The sequence below is a fragment of the Poromitra crassiceps genome (genome assembly GCF_964638095.1).
Source record: "Poromitra crassiceps genome assembly, chromosome: 4".
Taxonomy (NCBI): domain Eukaryota; kingdom Metazoa; phylum Chordata; class Actinopteri; order Beryciformes; family Melamphaidae; genus Poromitra; species Poromitra crassiceps.
The window spans coordinates 28,354,882-28,374,071 of NC_139626.1; the positions used below are offsets into that span (position 1 = coordinate 28,354,882).

General features: G+C 44.1%; 1 protein-coding gene across 2 annotated transcripts in view; it reads left to right on the plus strand.

Annotated features, from left to right (window-relative positions):
* Positions 1–2,237: 2,237 nt before the first annotated feature.
* The window catches only part of LOC310775382 (myoferlin-like), a 64,391-nt gene continuing 47,438 nt past the window's right edge, over positions 2,238–19,190 (plus strand). For both annotated transcript variants that reach the window (XM_083635528.1, XM_083635529.1), the window contains exons 1-5: positions 2,238–2,405; positions 4,222–4,277; positions 5,896–5,987; positions 18,671–18,779; positions 18,909–19,002. In XM_083635528.1, the coding sequence (XP_083491654.1) occupies positions 2,318–2,405; positions 4,222–4,277; positions 5,896–5,987; positions 18,671–18,779; positions 18,909–19,002 (439 nt within the window). In that variant the 5' untranslated portion in view covers positions 2,238–2,317. The remainder of the gene's footprint in view (positions 2,406–4,221; positions 4,278–5,895; positions 5,988–18,670; positions 18,780–18,908; positions 19,003–19,190) is intronic.

A 19,190-nucleotide genomic window follows, 5' to 3' on the forward strand; every position in this document is an offset into this window, starting at 1 on the left:
GGTGTCCCATCCAAGAGCACAGACAGGAGAAAACAGACAGAATGGAAGGAGTGGAAGGATCAGAGGAGCAAGTGGAGAACATGGAACCATTTTGAGGAGTTCCAGCAGGCTCTGAGCTCTGGAGCTCATGGCTGGAGAGGTTCTTCAGCGAGGTAGATATGGACTGTGTGGGCCGGGTGGACTGTCAGCATCTGTGCTACCTGTTTCTGGAGTTCACACAAAGAGACTGCACCTCCAACCCCCAGAGCCGACCTGCTGGACAATAGACACGTTGCCTCCTGGAATTTTCAAATGCTTCCGCCTCCCTGTCTGTAATTCATGCAGGGGAAAGCTGGTCAAAACGGAAACGGAAACTAATGAGCGATGATAAGACGGATGTCCTGGATGCCACATGTTCGCTCATATTTCCCACATGCATCAGTTTGTTAACATACATCGTGATTAGACGAATACCATCAAACTTGTGTTCAACAAGTGTTCCCCCCCCAACTTCCTTTGACCGGGTTCTGTGGGCGTGAAGTAGGCCTACAGACTGTAGGTGCATTCAGAAGAATATCAAGGATGTTGAATTTTGTTTTATTTGCGGATGATATTACTAGTTCTGGGAATAATCTGCAGCAGCTTTTGGAGGTGGTTAGAACAGAAATGAAACATTGTAAATGATAGTTTGACATAAGTCAAGTCAAGTCAAGTCCATAAAATGGTTGACAGGAAAATAAAATAAAAGAAGACAATAAAATGGACATTTAAAAGCATCACAACAAAACTTTAATAAGCAAATTGTCTGAACAAAACTAAATGTATTAGATTTATTTTAACGTTTTATCCATTTTCATGATTTATTCTTAGATTTTTCCATTTTCTCCTTTCAAATACCCTCTATAGTAGCTCCATGTACCCCTAGGGGTACGCGTACCCCAGTTTTGGAACCACTAGTTTTGCAGTTTTCACTACCTGACCTTCCCCTTTTGTGGTCTCACCCCTCAACCCTCAACCCTGTGACTTTCCATGGACCATTTTCCACATACCCTTATTACGCCACCAAAACATTGCGGTGTGTGAAAGTGACATTACATTAAAACTTGTCACTTCAATGTGCTCTCTCAAATCCCTTAGTCATGTCAATATACGACTTACAACACCTTTCCATCAAAACATGTCCTCACATCTTCAGCTAACCACTACAGTATATTTCCCAAGCATGCACCTGTTCTATAACCTGACTCTTATATCATCAAACAATGTATCTCTCTTTCCTCTAATCACACTTAATTTATCTCCCTACACTCTTAATATAAATGTGTGTGCGTGCCCATTACTCCACTGTATTTAACTGTGTGTGTATGTGCCATCTAACCCCTCACACCTACCCCCAGGCCCTGTGTATGTGTGTAACCCAACACACTTCATCTCATGCCATGGTGTCTAGATGACACCACTCCTCCGCTGAATGTGCACGTTGGCTTGTAGGATATGCGACCCTAAATCACTGTGGGGTTCGAGCCGGGATGTAGGCGAATCCGTACTCATTTTGACAGTCCCATCAGGCCCAGGGCGATGAGACTAGCCTGGGTAAACCCAGCCCCCACGTGACCTGCTCTCAGACCTGCTAGTGACTAGTGAGCAGGGTCTGTCTGAGAGCTGGGGGCTGGGTTTACCCAGGCTACGATGAGACATCTTCTCTAAAGAGCCACTAGATGGAGCCAAAGTAAGACATAAATGCATTTGCCTCGTGTGAGGTGAAACTGTAAACTGAAACCTATAGTGATTTATTTTAGATTTGGGAACTCGGGTGGATTGTCTTGGCGATAATTAACATAGGCTACAGGACATGTTTGATTAAAGTGTAAACATCACATTCGGTATTTAGAGAGTGTAACATTATTTCTATAGCATTCATAGGGGAGATTTTATGTAGCCTAGTTTATTAGATTATCATATTAGCTAGCCTACTGTTATGTTGAGGTTTTTTTTTAATGGTAGGCTATCCTTTCCTAAGCCCCCCCCCCAAACATCTGATTCAGTTTAAAAGTCATTTTTCTGAGAACTCCTGGCTGTAGCTCGGGTCATAGGATGGCAGCTCGCTGCCAGTCGGGTTAATTACACACCCGTGATCCGCCCCCTCATCACTTCCCTTCATTCTCACACTGGGAGGGATCTGATCTGGGGGGAATGTTCTCTCCTTCGCGCAGCCCCGCTGGCTGCTGCTTCAGTGATGATGCGGCGGCGGTGAGGATGCTACAGCCAGCACGACGGGCCAGCTTTAGTCTACACTTTGCATTCTGAAACTTCACTGATTTGTTGATTTTTTTTAACAATGTTGCGGGTTAGAGTAGAATCCGCTAAAGGTCTCCCTAAGAAGAAGCTTGGAAGTCCTGATCCGATTGCATCTGTCATTTTTAAAGGTAAGACACACGTTCACAAACTACAACTTCCGTATGAGGGAAAAGTCACTTGTAATATCCTAAAGTGACTCAAACTGTCTCATTTATAGTGACCTCATTAGGCTATAGGCTAACCTACTTGATTTGTTTTTAATCTCGTGGTGTCACACTTCGTAAAGAGAAAGTTTTGCTGGTGTTTATAGCCTATATCTTTCTAAAACTATGCCTATAGGGTTGCTGTAGTTCTTTTGCATCTCTTGCCTAGAACTTGTAACATTACCCATTGTCTTAGATAGTCCAGCACAGCTTTCAGGAATGTTGGGGCTGTTTTAGACAGTCTAGTCCAACTCTATGCTGTGTACCTACACTTTAGGCATCACTTTGTGAAAATGAGAATAATGATATAATATAATATAATATAATATATTGCCTCCTTGTAAACACATGTCCAAGTGCAAAGGAGGACAGCTGGAGGGAAGCAGGTATAGGAACCTGGGTGGCACTGGCTTCTGTATGGAAGTAGACTATAAGCAGGAAAAGGCTACAGGCTAAAAGAAAATAAAGGAGTAGGTAGCCTATAGTGGAAATGCAAAGAGACTTGAGGAATTTGAGGGATAGCTCAAATGAAATGATGTGTCATTGGAGTGAGAAGAGTCAGCATGTTATTTCCTTCTGAATGAGCAGGTTTGATGATGTGGGCAATCAGCCATATTGCTCCCAGCGGTGTGCCACATCTCCTCAGCTTCTTTGTAGGCTATGTTGCAAAGGCAGAACTGCAGCCTGCTGACAGGCTGCACCAACATCCCATTCAGGGCCGGCATGCAAGCCACAATTCTGAGGACCAAAGGTCGCCCGGCTAAAGATTTTCGGCAGCGACCTAAGGTCTGAATAGATCTGGAATGATGATTCAATGAATCTGCCCCGATAAAGTGTGCTGAATCCACTCATGATTGAATGATTTATCTATCAACCGGCCTTTAGCTATTTCTAAAATGTTGGCCATTTGAAGCTAGATTTAAAGGAATGTCAAATTTTAAATTAACATTAGGATTAGACTGTTGTGACATCATTATTCAGTTTTAACCATTAATATTTTGCTCCTTGTCTCATTAGGGTAAATACTGCACATTTATTTTTTAGATTGGTCAATTATTTGTGCTTTTATGGTTATTAGCTTAGTCACTCACTTCTACACTAGCTTCCACACTGCTGCCACTTTTCTTGAAATATAGCTAAATCTAGCCCCATATGTTCCGCTGTTCTCCGTTCCTCTATGATCCACTCTGAACTGAACGGAAGCCAGTAGTTTAGGCGGCGGAGTTAAAATTGTATTCCTGTGTGAAACAACCGTTTTAAAAACAGTCTTTCCACAGCCTGTGCCGAATTTAGGAGAGGAGAAGCTTCCTAGTGCCGTCAGGAACCGTTTGACTATTTCATGACATGTTTTGCTTCCCAGGTGCGCTGGATTTGATCACTGTGATCTCCGTGTGACTGCAATGTTGTTTGCTCGCCGTGTGCAAGCGGTGAACCATGATAGAGAGATCAAACACACCCTGCTTTTAAACAGTTGTTTCACGCAGGAAGACTGCTGTATAGGTTGAGCAACAAATATGAGCAAAACCACGGTAATATATACAGTACATTTAAAAAAAAATCCTAGCCTATCCGGATAATGTTGGCTACAACAGTTTGATACTAGCTACTGAGGGTTTGTCACACCTTGCTAGAAATCAAAGACCTGAGATGTTTGGCTGAAGATAAATGGCAACTCAGTGAGTCAATGAGAAACTGAAAATGTTTTCCAATGAATTTTCACCCAAATCAACTTCACTTTCAGATGAGAAGAAGAAGACAAAGACAATCGACAGTGAGCTGAATCCCGTATGGAATGAGGTACACACACACACACACACACACACACACACACACACACACACACACACACACACACACACAGCAGAGTGCTAGATAAAATAAAGTAAATAAAAGCAGGCTCCATCATCACCATACAGTAATCAGTTTAGCGTTCAAGGGTTCCCAAACTTTTCAGCCCCCAAAGCCCCAAAATAACGGTGCCAGAGGCTCGCGACCCCCACATTGGGAAGCCCTGCATTAGATGACCTCATGCCTAATTGATTTATGTTTTAACACAGTCATCACACGATTGATTGCCACACTGATCTCCTTCTTTCCAAGGTCTATCTCACAAAGCCAGATCAGCGGGTTAGCGAGCTAACGTCGGATTTAAAGGACAATTTTGCAGATTTTCAACCAGCTTTGTATCATTGTCAGTTAGTATACAAATGAACAGTTTCTCGGTCTCACGAAGGGTAACCCGGTTAGATCACCATGGTATCAGTATCACTATGGTAAAGCAAGTTCAGGGTATCCGATCAAAACGTATGAAAGGCCCGCCTTCTGGCCAGTCAGCTCTCTGGAAACAGGGAGGGAGATGGACGTAAATGAAAACGGAAACAAGTTTTTAACTTTTCACGGTTATGTTTTGTAATACCCTTATTCATGATAAGAATTTGTTCTTCTTGAGAAGAACCCAATGTTAGTTATCAATTTCTTTCCAATGCATATGTGTTGAAAATGTCAGCAGGAAATGTTAGGGCTTATATCATCCTATAATTTGGTCTGTATGGCTTTTGTTTGATTAGCCTATATGGTAACACTTTACAATAAGGTACACACAATTTAGAGTAGTTATAGGGAACTAATGAGCAACAATCTAATTCCTCACAGGGATCAATATTTTCATATTATCTTATCCAAATTATCTTATCTGGATCTGTTGCATGCGATTGGCCATTTGTTACAAACCCTGCCTCTTTCATGCGAACACGATCATAGCCTTGGTAAATCCTGGGTTGACAGAGCCAGTTGATAACCAGCTATGTACTGTAAGACCGGTTATCTAGAATTGCCAATGTTAGATTTAGTGAAGCCGGTGTTACGGCTACCTCATATACCCTGACTTTGTTACGGCTACCTCATTATACGCCTGACTTTGTTGAACTTGCTTCGTTACGGCTACCTCATATACGCCCTGACTTTGTTGAACTTGCTTTGTTACGGCTACCTCATATACGCCTGACTTTGTTGAACTTGCTTCGTTATGGCTACCTCATATACCCTGACTTTGTTGAACTTGCTTCGTTACGGCTACCTCATATACCCTGACTTTGTTGAACTTGCTTCGTTACGGCTACCTCATATACCCTGACTTTGTTGAACTTGCTTCGTTACGGCTACCTCATATACCCTGACTTTGTTGAACTTGCTTTGTGAGACAGGCCTCAGGGTATCTCTTATTTACCAAGTTAATAGTCGATTGTGGGGCATTAAGTAAATGAATGAGTCATGCTATTGTAGGCAAATCACTCAGGTTACACTTAATTAAAAACTCATCTCATTGGCTGCATGAGATATCTCTTTCTTGGCAGCATTATAATTATTAGTCTCCATAACTGTGTGTCTGTGTCTCTCCCATCCCACCGGCTTCCAGGTGCTGGAGTTTGACTTGAAGGGCGCGGCGCTGGACTCCTCCTCCTACGTCGACGTGATTGTGAAAGACTATGAAACTATTGGGCAAAATAAGTAAGTGTGGCACCATGATGTTAGCTTTGTCTGCACGCTAACGCAACAGAGGGATTGCAGTGAGGAGAGAGAGAGCCTGTCCTGCCCCGCCCACTGAGCTGGCCCCGCCCACTGAATCACAGTGCAAACTTTTCCTTGTCCAAACAGAGACCATCTACTCTAGGACTTAGGGCTGCGTTATCTCCAATCAGACGTGTGTGTGTGTGTGTGTGTGTGTGTGTGTGTGTGCAGATGTGAGCGTGTTTGTTACAGTAAACCAGCAATCAGCTGGTGAAAGAACCTTTTTTCATTTGCATGTATCTGTCACGTCTTGATTTATTAAGACAAGTCTCTTTGTAAAGTGCAGTGCCTTGCTGTAAAATAACCATTAGCACCTGCCAGAGGCCGCCACCTACTGGTCGTTATCGTCGTTGACACGGTAATATACAAGGAAATGATCATTCGGATATAAACACAGTAACCCAGTATTTGACCTGTTGCTAATACAACAGCTGCTTGTTCTGCCCCCCCAGCCTCTCTCTGTCGGCCACGCCCTGCTCGCTTGCCCTGCTGGGACTTGCCTGGCTTGTGTAGGACGGCTGATCCTGGTTGGGCAACAATGCAGGCATGAATCACTGTTTGTTTTCCCTCTGTGGGAGTTGTATGGCACTCTGTCTGACGCTGGAAAGGGGGAAAAAAAATCTGCCAGAGGTTCTTTAGAACTATGATATGCGGAGGTTTGCCCGTCTCTATGTTGCGGTCTCCTCACTCCTTAAGGGGAATGGTGGGAGACTGCAGCATCACTGCAGCATCACTGCAGCATCATGGCTCTTGTGGTTAAATAGTGATTAAGATGGAGTTGTCTCTAATATTTTGTAGGCAGAAAGCGCGACGGTGATGTTGTAATGCGAAGAGATGCTGTGTTGCTCCAGACCCATTTGAAAGACGGTGGCTTAGTGTTTACCTCCAAATAAGGCCAGCATCACATATGGGACCAATCTAGACCAAACCACTGAGAATGTTTACAAGGCTTCACTATTGAAGTCTTGTCTACACTGAGAAAACAAAGCACGTGACACCAGATCTCTCTTATGAAATATTATGAACAATTATGTCAAGCGGATTATGCGTTTCAAAGTGTGAATGCTTAAAGTGTCTCTAGCGCATGGCAGAGTCATAACTGAGGACGGCGCTTCTCAAATGTGTGTGTTATTCCAGCCCACAAGTACAGGCTATGCAAATTGAGTCAAGTTTTCCACTGGGCTGGCCTGGCTGACACACTCCTATAATGACGTGAACATGGGGAGCAGAGAGGGACTTCTCCTCTCTCCCTTAAATAGTTTTCCAGGCGCTGTTGTGGTACTCGCTGTCGCCGTGGCAACAGAAGAGGGAGAAAAAGTGGAGGCCTCGGCCCTCTGGACTGATTGAGTTTTAGGACATGACCGGCCCAGAGAAGGACTTAAGAAAGGCCTCTGTGTTAATCACAGCGCAGTCTCGATCATAAGATTTGACTTGAGAATGTGAGTCATGACAGTGGGCCTCAAGGGTTTAAACTGGGACATGTTTCCTTTGCTTACTCGTACTCTCTGGATGGGAAATGACACGTTGACCGAGGTTAAGGTTCAAACCCTCTGCTTTAATTTGGAAGGTTTTTCCACACACGAGGTGAAGAGGTAAAGAAGCCACTATAGACCTTATTCGCTAACCCTGGACGGCACCATATTATTGACATACCGTCCTGCGCGCACACAGCGCTGCAGCTGACAACTATAGTAACAGCCTTATTGTCGTTTCTGTTCCATTACAAAATAGCGATGGTAATGACGCCAATAAAAACCCCACAGTTATTTGTATGCTGCCGAGGGCAGCCGTTAATGCCTGTAATAAATAAACAAAAGAACGAGGTGAACAGACTTTGCTGTGAGGAGCTGTCAGAAATGAATGAAAAAAATGAATGAAAATTTTTTATTGGTCACCACCACCACCACCAACCATACACTTAGGTCATAACCAAAGGTTAGGGGCAGAAGCAAACGCTTATGTAAAGCCCCCCCTTTTCTTACAATTAAAATAAGAAAATCATCATGTTCAGACATTTTGGACATTGTCCTTACTTGCCATCATATAAACAACAAAGGATTTCAAGGAAAAAATATCCTAATACAGGAAACAAAAAACAACAACAAAAAAAAGCAAAAAAAAAAAGAAGTAAATAAGCAAAAAGCACCTGTCTCAACTAACTATCCACACACCTCTCCTGTGCTGCTGACGTATCCCCAGTCTCGCTCCCTTCACGTCTGAGGACGGTAGAAATAGAAACAAACCACGGGGACTTTATTCCTGTCATTACTACAGCCATGCCTAACGCAGGTCACCATCCGAACACAATTGGAACGATACAGGTAACGCTAACAGCGGCTAGCTTCCTATATACGCTGCTCCACATATGCTGTCACTTGAGAGCTGCTGCGTTATGTCGACAATATGGCGGTGGTGGGCGTGCCCGTACGTGAGTGACGTCAATCGAATAAGGTCTATAGCTTACCCTCTTGTCAGGGTTAGCTTACCCTCATGTCAGGCTTAGCTTACCCTCTTGTCAGGGTTAGCTTACCCTCTTGTCAGGGTTAGCTTACCCTCATGTCAGGCTTAGCTTACCCTCTTGTCAGGGTTAGCTTACCCTCATGTCAGGCTTAGCTTACCCTCTTGTCAGGGTTAGCTTACCCTCATGTCAGGCTTAGCTTACCCTCTTGTCAGGGTTAGCTTACCCTCATGTCAGGCTTAGCTTACCCTCTTGTCAGGGTTAGCTTACCCTCATGTCAGGCTTAGCTTACCATCATGTCAGGCTTAGCTTACCCTCTTGTCAGGGTTAGCTTACCCTCATGTCAGGCTTAGCTTACCCTCTTGTCAGGGTTAGCTTACCCTCTTGTCAGGGTTAGCTTACCCTCTTGTCAGGGTTAGCTTACCCTCATGTCAGGCTTAGCTTACCCTCTTGTCAGGGTTAGCTTACCCTCTTGTCAGGGTTAGCTTACCCTCTTGTCAGGGTTAGCTTACCCTCATGTCAGGCTTAGCTTACCCTCATGTCAGGGTTAGTTTACCCTCTTGTCAGGGTTAGCTTACCCTCTTGTCAGGGTTAGCTTACCCTCTTGTCAGGGTTAGCTTACCCTCTTGTCAGGCTTAGCTTACCCTCATGTCAGGGTTAGCTTACCCTCATGTCAGGGCACTAGTAGCATTTAGATGGATATCATTCAATAAAACTTCTATTGTGAAATGAGAACCCAACAGTGTGAACTATCATTCGCCTTTTTCACTTCCCACCCAATTCACCAATTTTGTGTCTAAAAGGCAGGAAGTAGCGCAGGTGCAAACAGAACATTAATGAGGGTTTCCGACTTCCAATCCATTTGGTGATTCAGTGCCGGGGCCCTCGTTACTGTTTTGCTTGCACCTGTGTTACTTGCTGCACTTTAGACATAAAGTGGGTGAATTGGGTGGGAAGTGAAAAAGGAAAATTCCTGCTTTGCCACCTACTTTGCATGCTGTACTGGTACAGAAATGATTTTTCCAACTAGTTCTCCTATTGGAAAACAAACTCTGGAAAAATAGCTATGGGGAGCATTTAGGGAGGAAAAAAGTATTACAAGGCTGCAGTGCAGACCTTCTGCATGGTAATATATATTTTTGGATGACCCTGAAATGCCAGTCAAATGATCAGTTGATTAAATATAATCTTATTCTGTAAACACATTTTTGGATATACAGTATAGCAGAAAATACCTTCACTTTAAATCTAATCAGTGCTCAAACCTCCTATAAAAAACATCAGTGAGTTGCATCAGTTCAGCAATATAGCTTTTAATGTTGCAGTTTCAAAATAACACGCAAATACACATTGTTTAATGAGATAATAGCTTTATAGCCCCGAGGCGCTGAAAACGGTACAGATGAATAGGATGTAACAACAATGATCACGGAAGCGCAACATCGCTGATGCACCACACCTCTGTCCCTGTTCACACCCTCTAAACCTCCACTGATCTCACTTGTCAGCACCAGTGGAGTCCTGCATTACATTACTGGCTTTCCTTGGGAAGCTAAGCAGGTCTGGCGTAGGATACTCCTTGGTTGGGAGACTGGTGCTGGAAGTGGTGTTTTGAGGACCAGTAGGAGGTGCTCTTCCCCTCTGGTCTGATGAATAATCTGATCTGATGAATAATCTCCCTAATGCCCCAGGACAGAGACAGGGACTCTGTCCTGTGAGTGAGCACCATCCTTCAGATGAGATGTTAAACTGAGGTCCTGACTCTCTGTGGTCATTCAAGATCCCATCGGCACTCTTCGCAAGAGTAGGGGTGTAACCCCTGTGCCCTGAGGGGTGTCACCCCCACACCCAGTGTTTTATTATCATTTTTTACTTTCAGCCTCCGCCGCTGTTTGTATTGTTTTATTGTTTCTATTGATTTTATGGTTTCTATTGTTTTATTGCTTTTATTGTTTTTAACTATTGATTTACCTTTCATTACTTTGTGCACTTTACTGGCCATTTGTGCACTTTATTCTACTACCTCACTTTACCGGTCGCTGCGTGTCTGCACTTTACTGATCGCTGTGCACTTTACCGATCGCTGTGCACTTTACCGATCGCTGTGCACTTTACCGATCGCTGTGCACTTTACCGATCGCTGTGCACTTTACCGATTGCTGTGCACTTTAATGCTACCTTGCACATTATCGGTCATTGTGTGCCACAAACAAGGTCCTTGATGTTTTATTTAGCCTTTTATTTATTTTAACTATATGCATGTAACATGTTTAACATGCTACTTGTGTTGTTTCTTGTCAATGTTCTTATTTGTATGTCTATATGCTGCAAATCAATTTGCCCTTTGGGACACTAATAAACTTGAACTTGAACTTGAACTTGAACCCCGGTGCCCTGGCTAAATTCCCACACAGGCCTTCCTTCAATCATGGCCACCTAATCATCCCTCGTTACGTAATTGGCACATTCAGTCCTAAACTCTCCACCATTATAGCTGATGTGTGGTGAGCGTTCTGGCGCAAACTGGCTGCCGTGCATCACCCAGGTGGGCAGTGGCGCCGGAACAAGGGGGACATGGGGACATTTTGTCCCCCTTAAAATTTGGTCCCCCTAAAAAATTTATTATTATTTTTTTTTTTTTAAATCTCACGCTGGGGACATACCAGACGCGAAACTTGCGCGCATGCGCCGCGCAGCCCACCTCCGCGCAGAAGTCGCTCAAAGTGTCCACACAGAGAGCGCAGCTCACTTTGCGCGCTCTGCTCGTCCGCTATATATTTTGCCCCAGATCTCCTGTCTTCGTTATCATGACCAAGTAAATGACGACATAAATATCTAAAGTAATATGTTTGGGATAACAGTTAATGGCTACCTTCGTTATAAAATGCAATTGCATCATATTTGTCTGTTCTCCTCCCGTTTTCCCAGTGCGTGCTGGTGCTGTTGTAGAGAGAAGGCGAGTCCTAGCTCTCTACTTGTTGCTCCGCAGGCAACGAGCCCCTAGAAGCCGCTCCCCCTCTCCCACTGCTCTTTCTCTCTTTTCACACTTCCAAAGGGGCAATCAACAACGTAAATAAACATTATTTTACTTTGAAATTGGTTTTATTTGACGAATGTCCGGTTTCGGAGTTCCTGTCTGCCCTTATCTGATCTGTTCAGCTTGACGGAGTCGCTCACGGGCGCAGACGGCCGCGCAGGAAAATAGAACTCCACGCTGAGTTGAGCGGCCCTGAGCGGGCGCTGAGCTGAGCGGCGCGCTGCGCGCAATTCAGTGTGGACTGACAGATCTGTTAACATGGTGTCCTAATGAAAACTGGCTGCGCACAAGGTCGCAAATGGTCGCGCCGCGCAGCTTACGTGCAGGAGACGCGTGCGGTGTGTTTTCACCGTGAGGGGGCAACTGCCCCTGACGCTTAGAGCCCACTACACTGTTTACACAGCCTGTGATGCTTGTTAAAGCCGTGATCGTTGTGGGATTATTTCACCTGAGACAGACAGACCTGGACTCTGTACTGCACTCACTGTCATTGGCTGCTGCTATAATCGTATACGGTTATTGTTATTTTATTTTTGTGTTGAGATGACAAGTTTTGCACTGTGTTTCGAAGTGATAATAATAATAATAATAAGTTCAGTGTTTCTGCCTGTGTTGCTGTCTGTTGTAGTGTAATTATAAAATGACCTAAAGGGAGAGCAGGTCACCAAGTGAGTGAGAAAAGGAAAAATACTGAATAATTACATCACTACAGTATAATCCTAATGTTAATTTAAAATGAGATATTCATCTAAATATGGCTAAAAATCATCCAAACGCCCATAAAAACGTCAATTTTTCGTCGGCGCCCATGGGCGCCGAAAAGACGGGGGAAAAAAAAAAAAAAATTGTGTCCCCCTTATTGCAAATTCGTTCCGGCGCCACTGCAGGTGGGTGCTGCTACACATCGGTGGTGGATGAGTTGAGTTCCCTCCCCTGATATGTGAAGCGTTTTGAGTGTCTTGAAAGGCGTTATATAAATCCAATCAATCAATTATTAATTATAATTACTGATCTATTCCTCACACTCCATCTTAACAGATCTGAAACCTCACTGATCTGTTCATCACACCGCATATCTGTGAAGGGAAAGGAGTGATGATGACGGGGGGGAGGGAGCAACTTTCTGAACTGAAATGCAGCCACGGACATGGAGTCTTTCCCCAAAATGACTTCAGACCAGGAAACTGGAACAATAAGTTAAAGGGTAAACTTGTTAATGACACCTCCTTGGTGACGCATTGGGAGCAGCCGTGTCTGTTACAGTGTAACAGATGTGTAACAGTTACACGGCTATAGGAGGCATTCAAATCCAAAACGGGGGGAAATATTTTGTCTATAAGATCCAATAATAACCCCTAACACTTGATTTCATCTTTCCTGTCAGTGATTGTTTCCACTCCGCTTAGACGTGGGGACTTGGAGGGGCTGGAGGGCCATTTCTCCTCTTCTGAAACAATGTGTAGGCTGCCTCTGTTTTGGTCAAACAGGCTCCTTCCTACTGTGGTCCCCAAAATATACACTTCTCGGCCATACTGTCGTCTCACAAGTTTGCTGTTTAGGGCAGTATCATTGCAAGTCAGGTTACAATAGCCGGCAGTCATCTCCCTCTAGCTGCTAGAGGATTATGCTAGAGTCTAGCATAATTGAATTCATTATCAGAATACAATTAAACTTGTAATGCAGTCAGGACGGCTGAATCACTGCCGATCTTTCGGAAAAGACTAAAGACACCTTTTCATGCTCCATCTGGGCCCTTCTTGAACTAACTTCTTTCTCTCTATAAAAAATATATATACTAACTTAACTTTACCACTATTCCTTCAGATGTTGTACAGTAGTTGTCATAGACTGTGTTGCATAGTTGATTGCTCTATTGCTGACAAAAATTTGTTATTGTAAGTCGCTTTGGATAAAAGCGTCTGCCAAATGTCGTAATGTAATGTAATGTAAAAATTAACATGTCAGATTACATCAGGTCAACTAACTTAACAACCAACCTCCCCATACCTAATGGATTTCCATTGAACAGTCTGGAGACAAACTTGCAGTAAACAAGGAAAAACCATCCACACTCGCCTTCTAAAAACCATCCACACTCGCCTTTAAAATGTCTGCTGAATGGAAAAAGATCACATTATTGCTAAGATGCCCTTGGGGGAAACGAGGCTACAGATTTCTGGCCATCCCAACGACAACAGATGCATGAGGCTGCATAGCAAGTTTATACAGTCATACTGGAGAGTCGCTGCCTCTGAACGCTGCCAAGTGGCTCAGCTGGTGCACAGCTCTGAACGCTGCCAAGTGCCAACATGATAACACACCATCCCTTGTCCTCCCAGCAACTCGCAACATCTACCTTTTTATCACATGATAGTTTCAACATTGGACTGTCTGAGTAACGCGTTACCATTTACTGGACAGTCGACCTGGAAGTCAAGGCTTTTAATTTCTGGACAGTCCTGGTTGTAGAAGCTTTCAGTGGCTCTGGTCGATAAGTGACTGTGTGTGAGGCCATTTGGAGAATCTTTGGAGAATCCACATCTCAGGAACGCTGCCAAGACGACATGACTCTGTCCGCCCAACGAATGAGTCAGGATGATACATTTGATATGACCATTAACTACACTTCATGACCTTGGACACAAGACAATGTTCATTATCTTATCTTCCCAAAACATAGCTGACATTTGAAATATCCAGACTTCTAATAGTGTTTCCAGGCTGCAACATTTTGCCGAGGACTCATATCTCCCTGGAATTTGGTCGTTCCGCCTTAAAATCACAGCAACAGAAACGTCAATACAGTTAGCAATGACCATGATTGCTGTCCAAGTCATAACTCGTCCAACCACATTTCAAATAGCACTGATTCCATAATGCCAGAAATGACTGTCGGAGATGAGATGTTAGCAGATGAGGTACATGACTTTGCGATACGGAATAATGAAAGTAAAGTTGAAATAATGTAATATGATGCTAAGTTAATCTCATACACACTATCTCATTACTACCAGCTGCTTCAGAGAGTAGGTTAATATTCAGATGAACACAGCCAAGCCTACACTTTGCCTCATTTTATAAGTGTGTTATTTTAGCCAGAGCAAACTAAGAGTATGGTTGTTTATATTTCAGTCTAAACTCCTCCACTCTCATGTGATAACACTGCCACCCAGGCATCTCCCCAAAAACCCTTTGATTCATACTTAAACTTTAATGATGACTACATTTGACAGAGAAGGCCATTAGGGAAATGTTTGGGATGCACTCATTCATGGCTTGAAATGCTTTCATTTACCCACTGTTTGGATTAAACATAGTGGGCATTCAGTGTATTGTCTATTGCAGAAAGCTGTAGTATTCAGTGTATTGTCTATTGCAGAAAACTGTAGTATTCAGTGTATTGTCTATTGCAGAAAACGGTAGTATTCAGTGTATTGTCTATTACAGAAAACTGGCTGGTACTGTACTGGTACATTTCCCCAGGCAACAGTGTGAGTCATGCGGTCTCCTGATCAGTCTTTTATGTTGACCCCTCACTGACCCATAGAAAAGAGTCATGTAGTCTCCAGATCAGTCTTTTCTGTTGACCCCTCACTGACCCATAGAAGAGCCATGCAGTCTCCAGATCAGTCTTTTCTGTTGACCCCTCACTGACCCATAGAAAAGAGTCATGTAGTCTCCAGATCAGTCTTTTCTGTTGACCCCTCACTGACCCATAGAAGAGCCATGCAGTCTCCAGATCAGTCTTTTCTGTTGACCCCTCACTGACCCATAGAAGAGCCATGCAGTCTCCAGATCAGTCTTTTCTGTTGACCCCTCACTGACCCATAGAAAAGAGTCATGTAGTCTCCAGATCAGTCTTTTCTGTTGACCCCTCACTGACCCATAGAAAAGTGTCATGTAGTCTCCAGATCAGTCTTTTCTGTTGACCCCTCACTGACCCATAGAAAAGAGTCATGTAGTCTCCAGATCAGTCTTTTCTGTTGACCCCTCACTGACCCATAGAAAAGAGTCATGTAGTCTCCAGATCAGTCTTTTCTGTTGACCCCTCACTGACCCATAGAAAAGAGTCATGTAGTCTCCAGATCAGTCTTTTCTGTTGACCCCTCACTGACCCATAGAAAAGAGTCATGTAGTCTCCAGATCAGTCTTTTCTGTTGACCCCTCACTGACCCATAGAAGAGTCATGTAGTCTCCAGATCAGTCTTTTCTGTTGACCCCTCACTGACCCATAGAAAAGAGTCATGTAGTCTCCAGATCAGTCTTTTCTGTTGACCCCTCACTGACCCATAGAAAAGAGTCATGTAGTCTCCAGATCAGTCTTTTCTGTTGACCCCTCACTGACCCATAGAAAAGAGTCATGTAGTCTCCAGATCAGTCTTTTCTGTTGACCCCTCACTGACCCATAGAAGAGCCATGCAGTCTCCAGATCAGTCTTTTCTGTTGACCCCTCACTGACCCATAGAAAAGAGTCATGTAGTCTCCAGATCAGTCTTTTCTGTTGACCCCTCACTGACCCATAGAAAAATGTCATGTAGTCTCCAGATCAGTCTTTTCTGTTGACCCCTCACTGACCCATATAAAAGAGTCATGTAGTCTCCAGATCAGTCTTTTCTGTTGACCCCTCACTGACACATAGAAGAGCCATGCAGTCTCGAGATCAGTCTTTTCTGTTGACCCCTCACTGACCCATAGAAAAGAGTCATGTAGTCTCCAGATCAGTCTTTTCTGTTGACCCCTCACTGACCCATAGAAAAGTGTCATGTAGTCTCCAGATCAGTCTTTTCTGTTGACCCCTCACTGACCCATAGAAAAGAGTCATGTAGTCTCCAGATCAGTCTTTTCTGTTGACCCCTCACTGACACATAGAAGAGCCATGCAGTCTCGAGATCAGTCTTTTCTGTTGACCCTTCACTGACCCATAGAAGAGTCATGTAGTCTCCAGATCAGTCTTTTCTTTTGACCCCTCACTGACCCATAGAAGAGTCATGTAGTCTCCAGATCAGTCTTTTCTTTTGACCCTTCACTGACCCATAGAAGAGCCATGCAGTCTCCTGATCAGTCTTTTCTGTTGACCCCTCACTGACCCATAGAAAAGAGTCATGTAGTCTCCAGATCAGTCTTTTCTGTTGACCCCTCACTGACACATAGAAGAGCCATGCAGTCTCGAGATCAGTCTTTTCTGTTGACCCCTCACTGACCCATAGAAAAGAGTCATGTAGTCTCCAGATCAGTCTTTTCTGTTGACCCCTCACTGACCCATAGAAAAGAGTCATGTAGTCTCCTGATCAGTATTTTCTGTTGACCCCTCACTGACCCATAGAAGAGTCATGTAGTCTCCAGATCAGTCTTTTCTGTTGACCCCTCACTGACCCATAGAAGAGTCATGTAGTCTCCAGATCAGTCTTTTCTGTTGACCCTTCACTGACCCATAGAAGAGTCATGTAGTCTCCAGATCAGTCTTTTCTGTTGACCCCTCACTGACCCATAGAAGAGCCATGCAGTCTCCAGATCAGTCTTTTCTGTTGACCCCTCACTGACCCATAGAAAAGTGTCATGTAGTCTCCAGATCAGTCTTTTCTGTTGACCCCTCACTGACCCATAGAAAAGAGTCATGTAGTCTCCAGATCAGTCTTTTCTGTTGACCCCTCACTGACACATAGAAGAGCCATGCAGTCTCGAGATCAGTCTTTTCTGTTGACCCCTCACTGACCCATAGAAAAGAGTCATGTAGTCTCCAGATCAGTCTTTTCTGTTGACCCCTCACTGACCCATAGAAAACAGTCATGCAGTCTCCTGATCAGTATTTTCTGTTGACCCCTCACTGACCCATAGAAAAGAGTCATGTAGTCTCCAGATCAGTCTTTTCTGTTGACCCCTCACTGACACATAGAAAAGAGCCATGCAGTCTCCAGATCAGTCTTTTCTGTTGACCCTCACTGACCCATAGAAAAGAGTCATGCAGTCTCCAGATCAGTCTTTTCTGTTGACCCCTCAGTGACCCATAGAAAAGAGTCACGCAGTCTCCAGATCAGTCTTTTCTGTTGACCCCTCAGTGACCAATAGAAAAGCAGTCTCCAGATCAGTCTTTTCTGTTGACCCCTCACTGACACATAGAAAAGAGTCATGCAGTCTCCAGATCAGTCTTTTCTGTTGACCCTCACTGACCCATAGAAAAGAGTCATGCAGTCTCCAGATCAGTCTTTTCTGTTGACCCCTCACTGACCCATAGAAAAGAGTCATGCAGTCTCCAGATCAGTCTTTTCTGTTGACCCTCACTGACCCATAGAAAAGAGTCATGCAGTCTCCAGATCACTCTTTTATGTTGACCCCTCACTGACCAATAGAAAAGCAGTCTCCAGATCAGTCTTTTCTGTTGACCCCTCACTGACACATAGAAAAGAGTCATGCAGTCTCCAGATCAGTCTTTTCTGTTGACCCCTCACTGACACATAGAAAAGAGTCATGCAGTCTCCAGATCAGTCTTTTCTGTTGACCCCTCACTGACCAATAGAAAAGAGTCATGCAGTCTCCAGATCAGTCTTTTCTGTTGACCCCTCACTGACCAATAGAAAAGTCATGCAGTCTCCAGGTCAGTCTTTTCTGTTGACCCTCACTGACCCATAGTAAGAGTCATGCCGTCTCCAGATCAGTCTTTTCTGTTGACCCTCACTGACCCATAGTAAAGAGCCATGCCGTCTCCAGATCAGTCTTTTCTGTTGACCCCTCACTGATCCATAGAAAAGGAGCAGGGGGCCAATTCAGACCCCTCCCCAAATGTTCACTTCTCTTCAGTGAGGATGGTCACATCGCAGGTGATGTCAAGAGATTTCCAAATCTGTGGCTGCTAGCTTCTGTGCAGTGTTGACTGAGTGTCTGGTCCATGGGTGCGCTCAGTTTGTCTGAGTGGGCAGGGTTTGTTGGCTTTGGGTGGAGTCCCATCCTTGTCTCTTTTGTGGATGTGACTTTACTCAGCATACACACAGCATTTTCCCTCCGTGCGCTCCATGCATTTACTTGCTGATATTTCTCAAAGGAATTTCACCCCAGTGCATATCCCTATCCCCGTCAGTCATCATTCTGACATTAAACATGGATCTATTTCCTTGCTATACGTTTCCCTTGCAGATTCCTTGGGTCAACCAAGATCTCTTTGAAGGACCTGGCCACAGGTCAAGTGAGGTCACTGCCGTCCAAAAATGTTCCTTTGGTCAATGAAAGCGGGCAGAATATTGGAGTAAGTTTCTTCTCTCCTGCCAATATAAATGTCTATACTATTGTCCTTGATTGCCTTTCTGTTGCTTACATTTAATGTGATGAGCACCGTAGCATGAAATGATAGACCAGACAATAACTTTCCTTCCAGGCTACAATCGACCTTGTGATTGGCTACGATCCTCCAGCCAATGCCAATATGGACCCAAATGACCTTGAGGGAGGAGATGCCACAGGGGACGCCGGTATGTTGATGCGATCCATAATGATAAAGTAGCATGCAGTGAAGCGTTTCTGCTAGCGATAAAACAGATTAGTTCATGTCATCATGCCATGCTCTCAAAATCACTTGTACAGTAGTTTGATCAAGCAGGATATGGTTAAAATCTTTGGCTTGATGGGAAACTCCTAGTACCATTTTTTTTTAATCAAG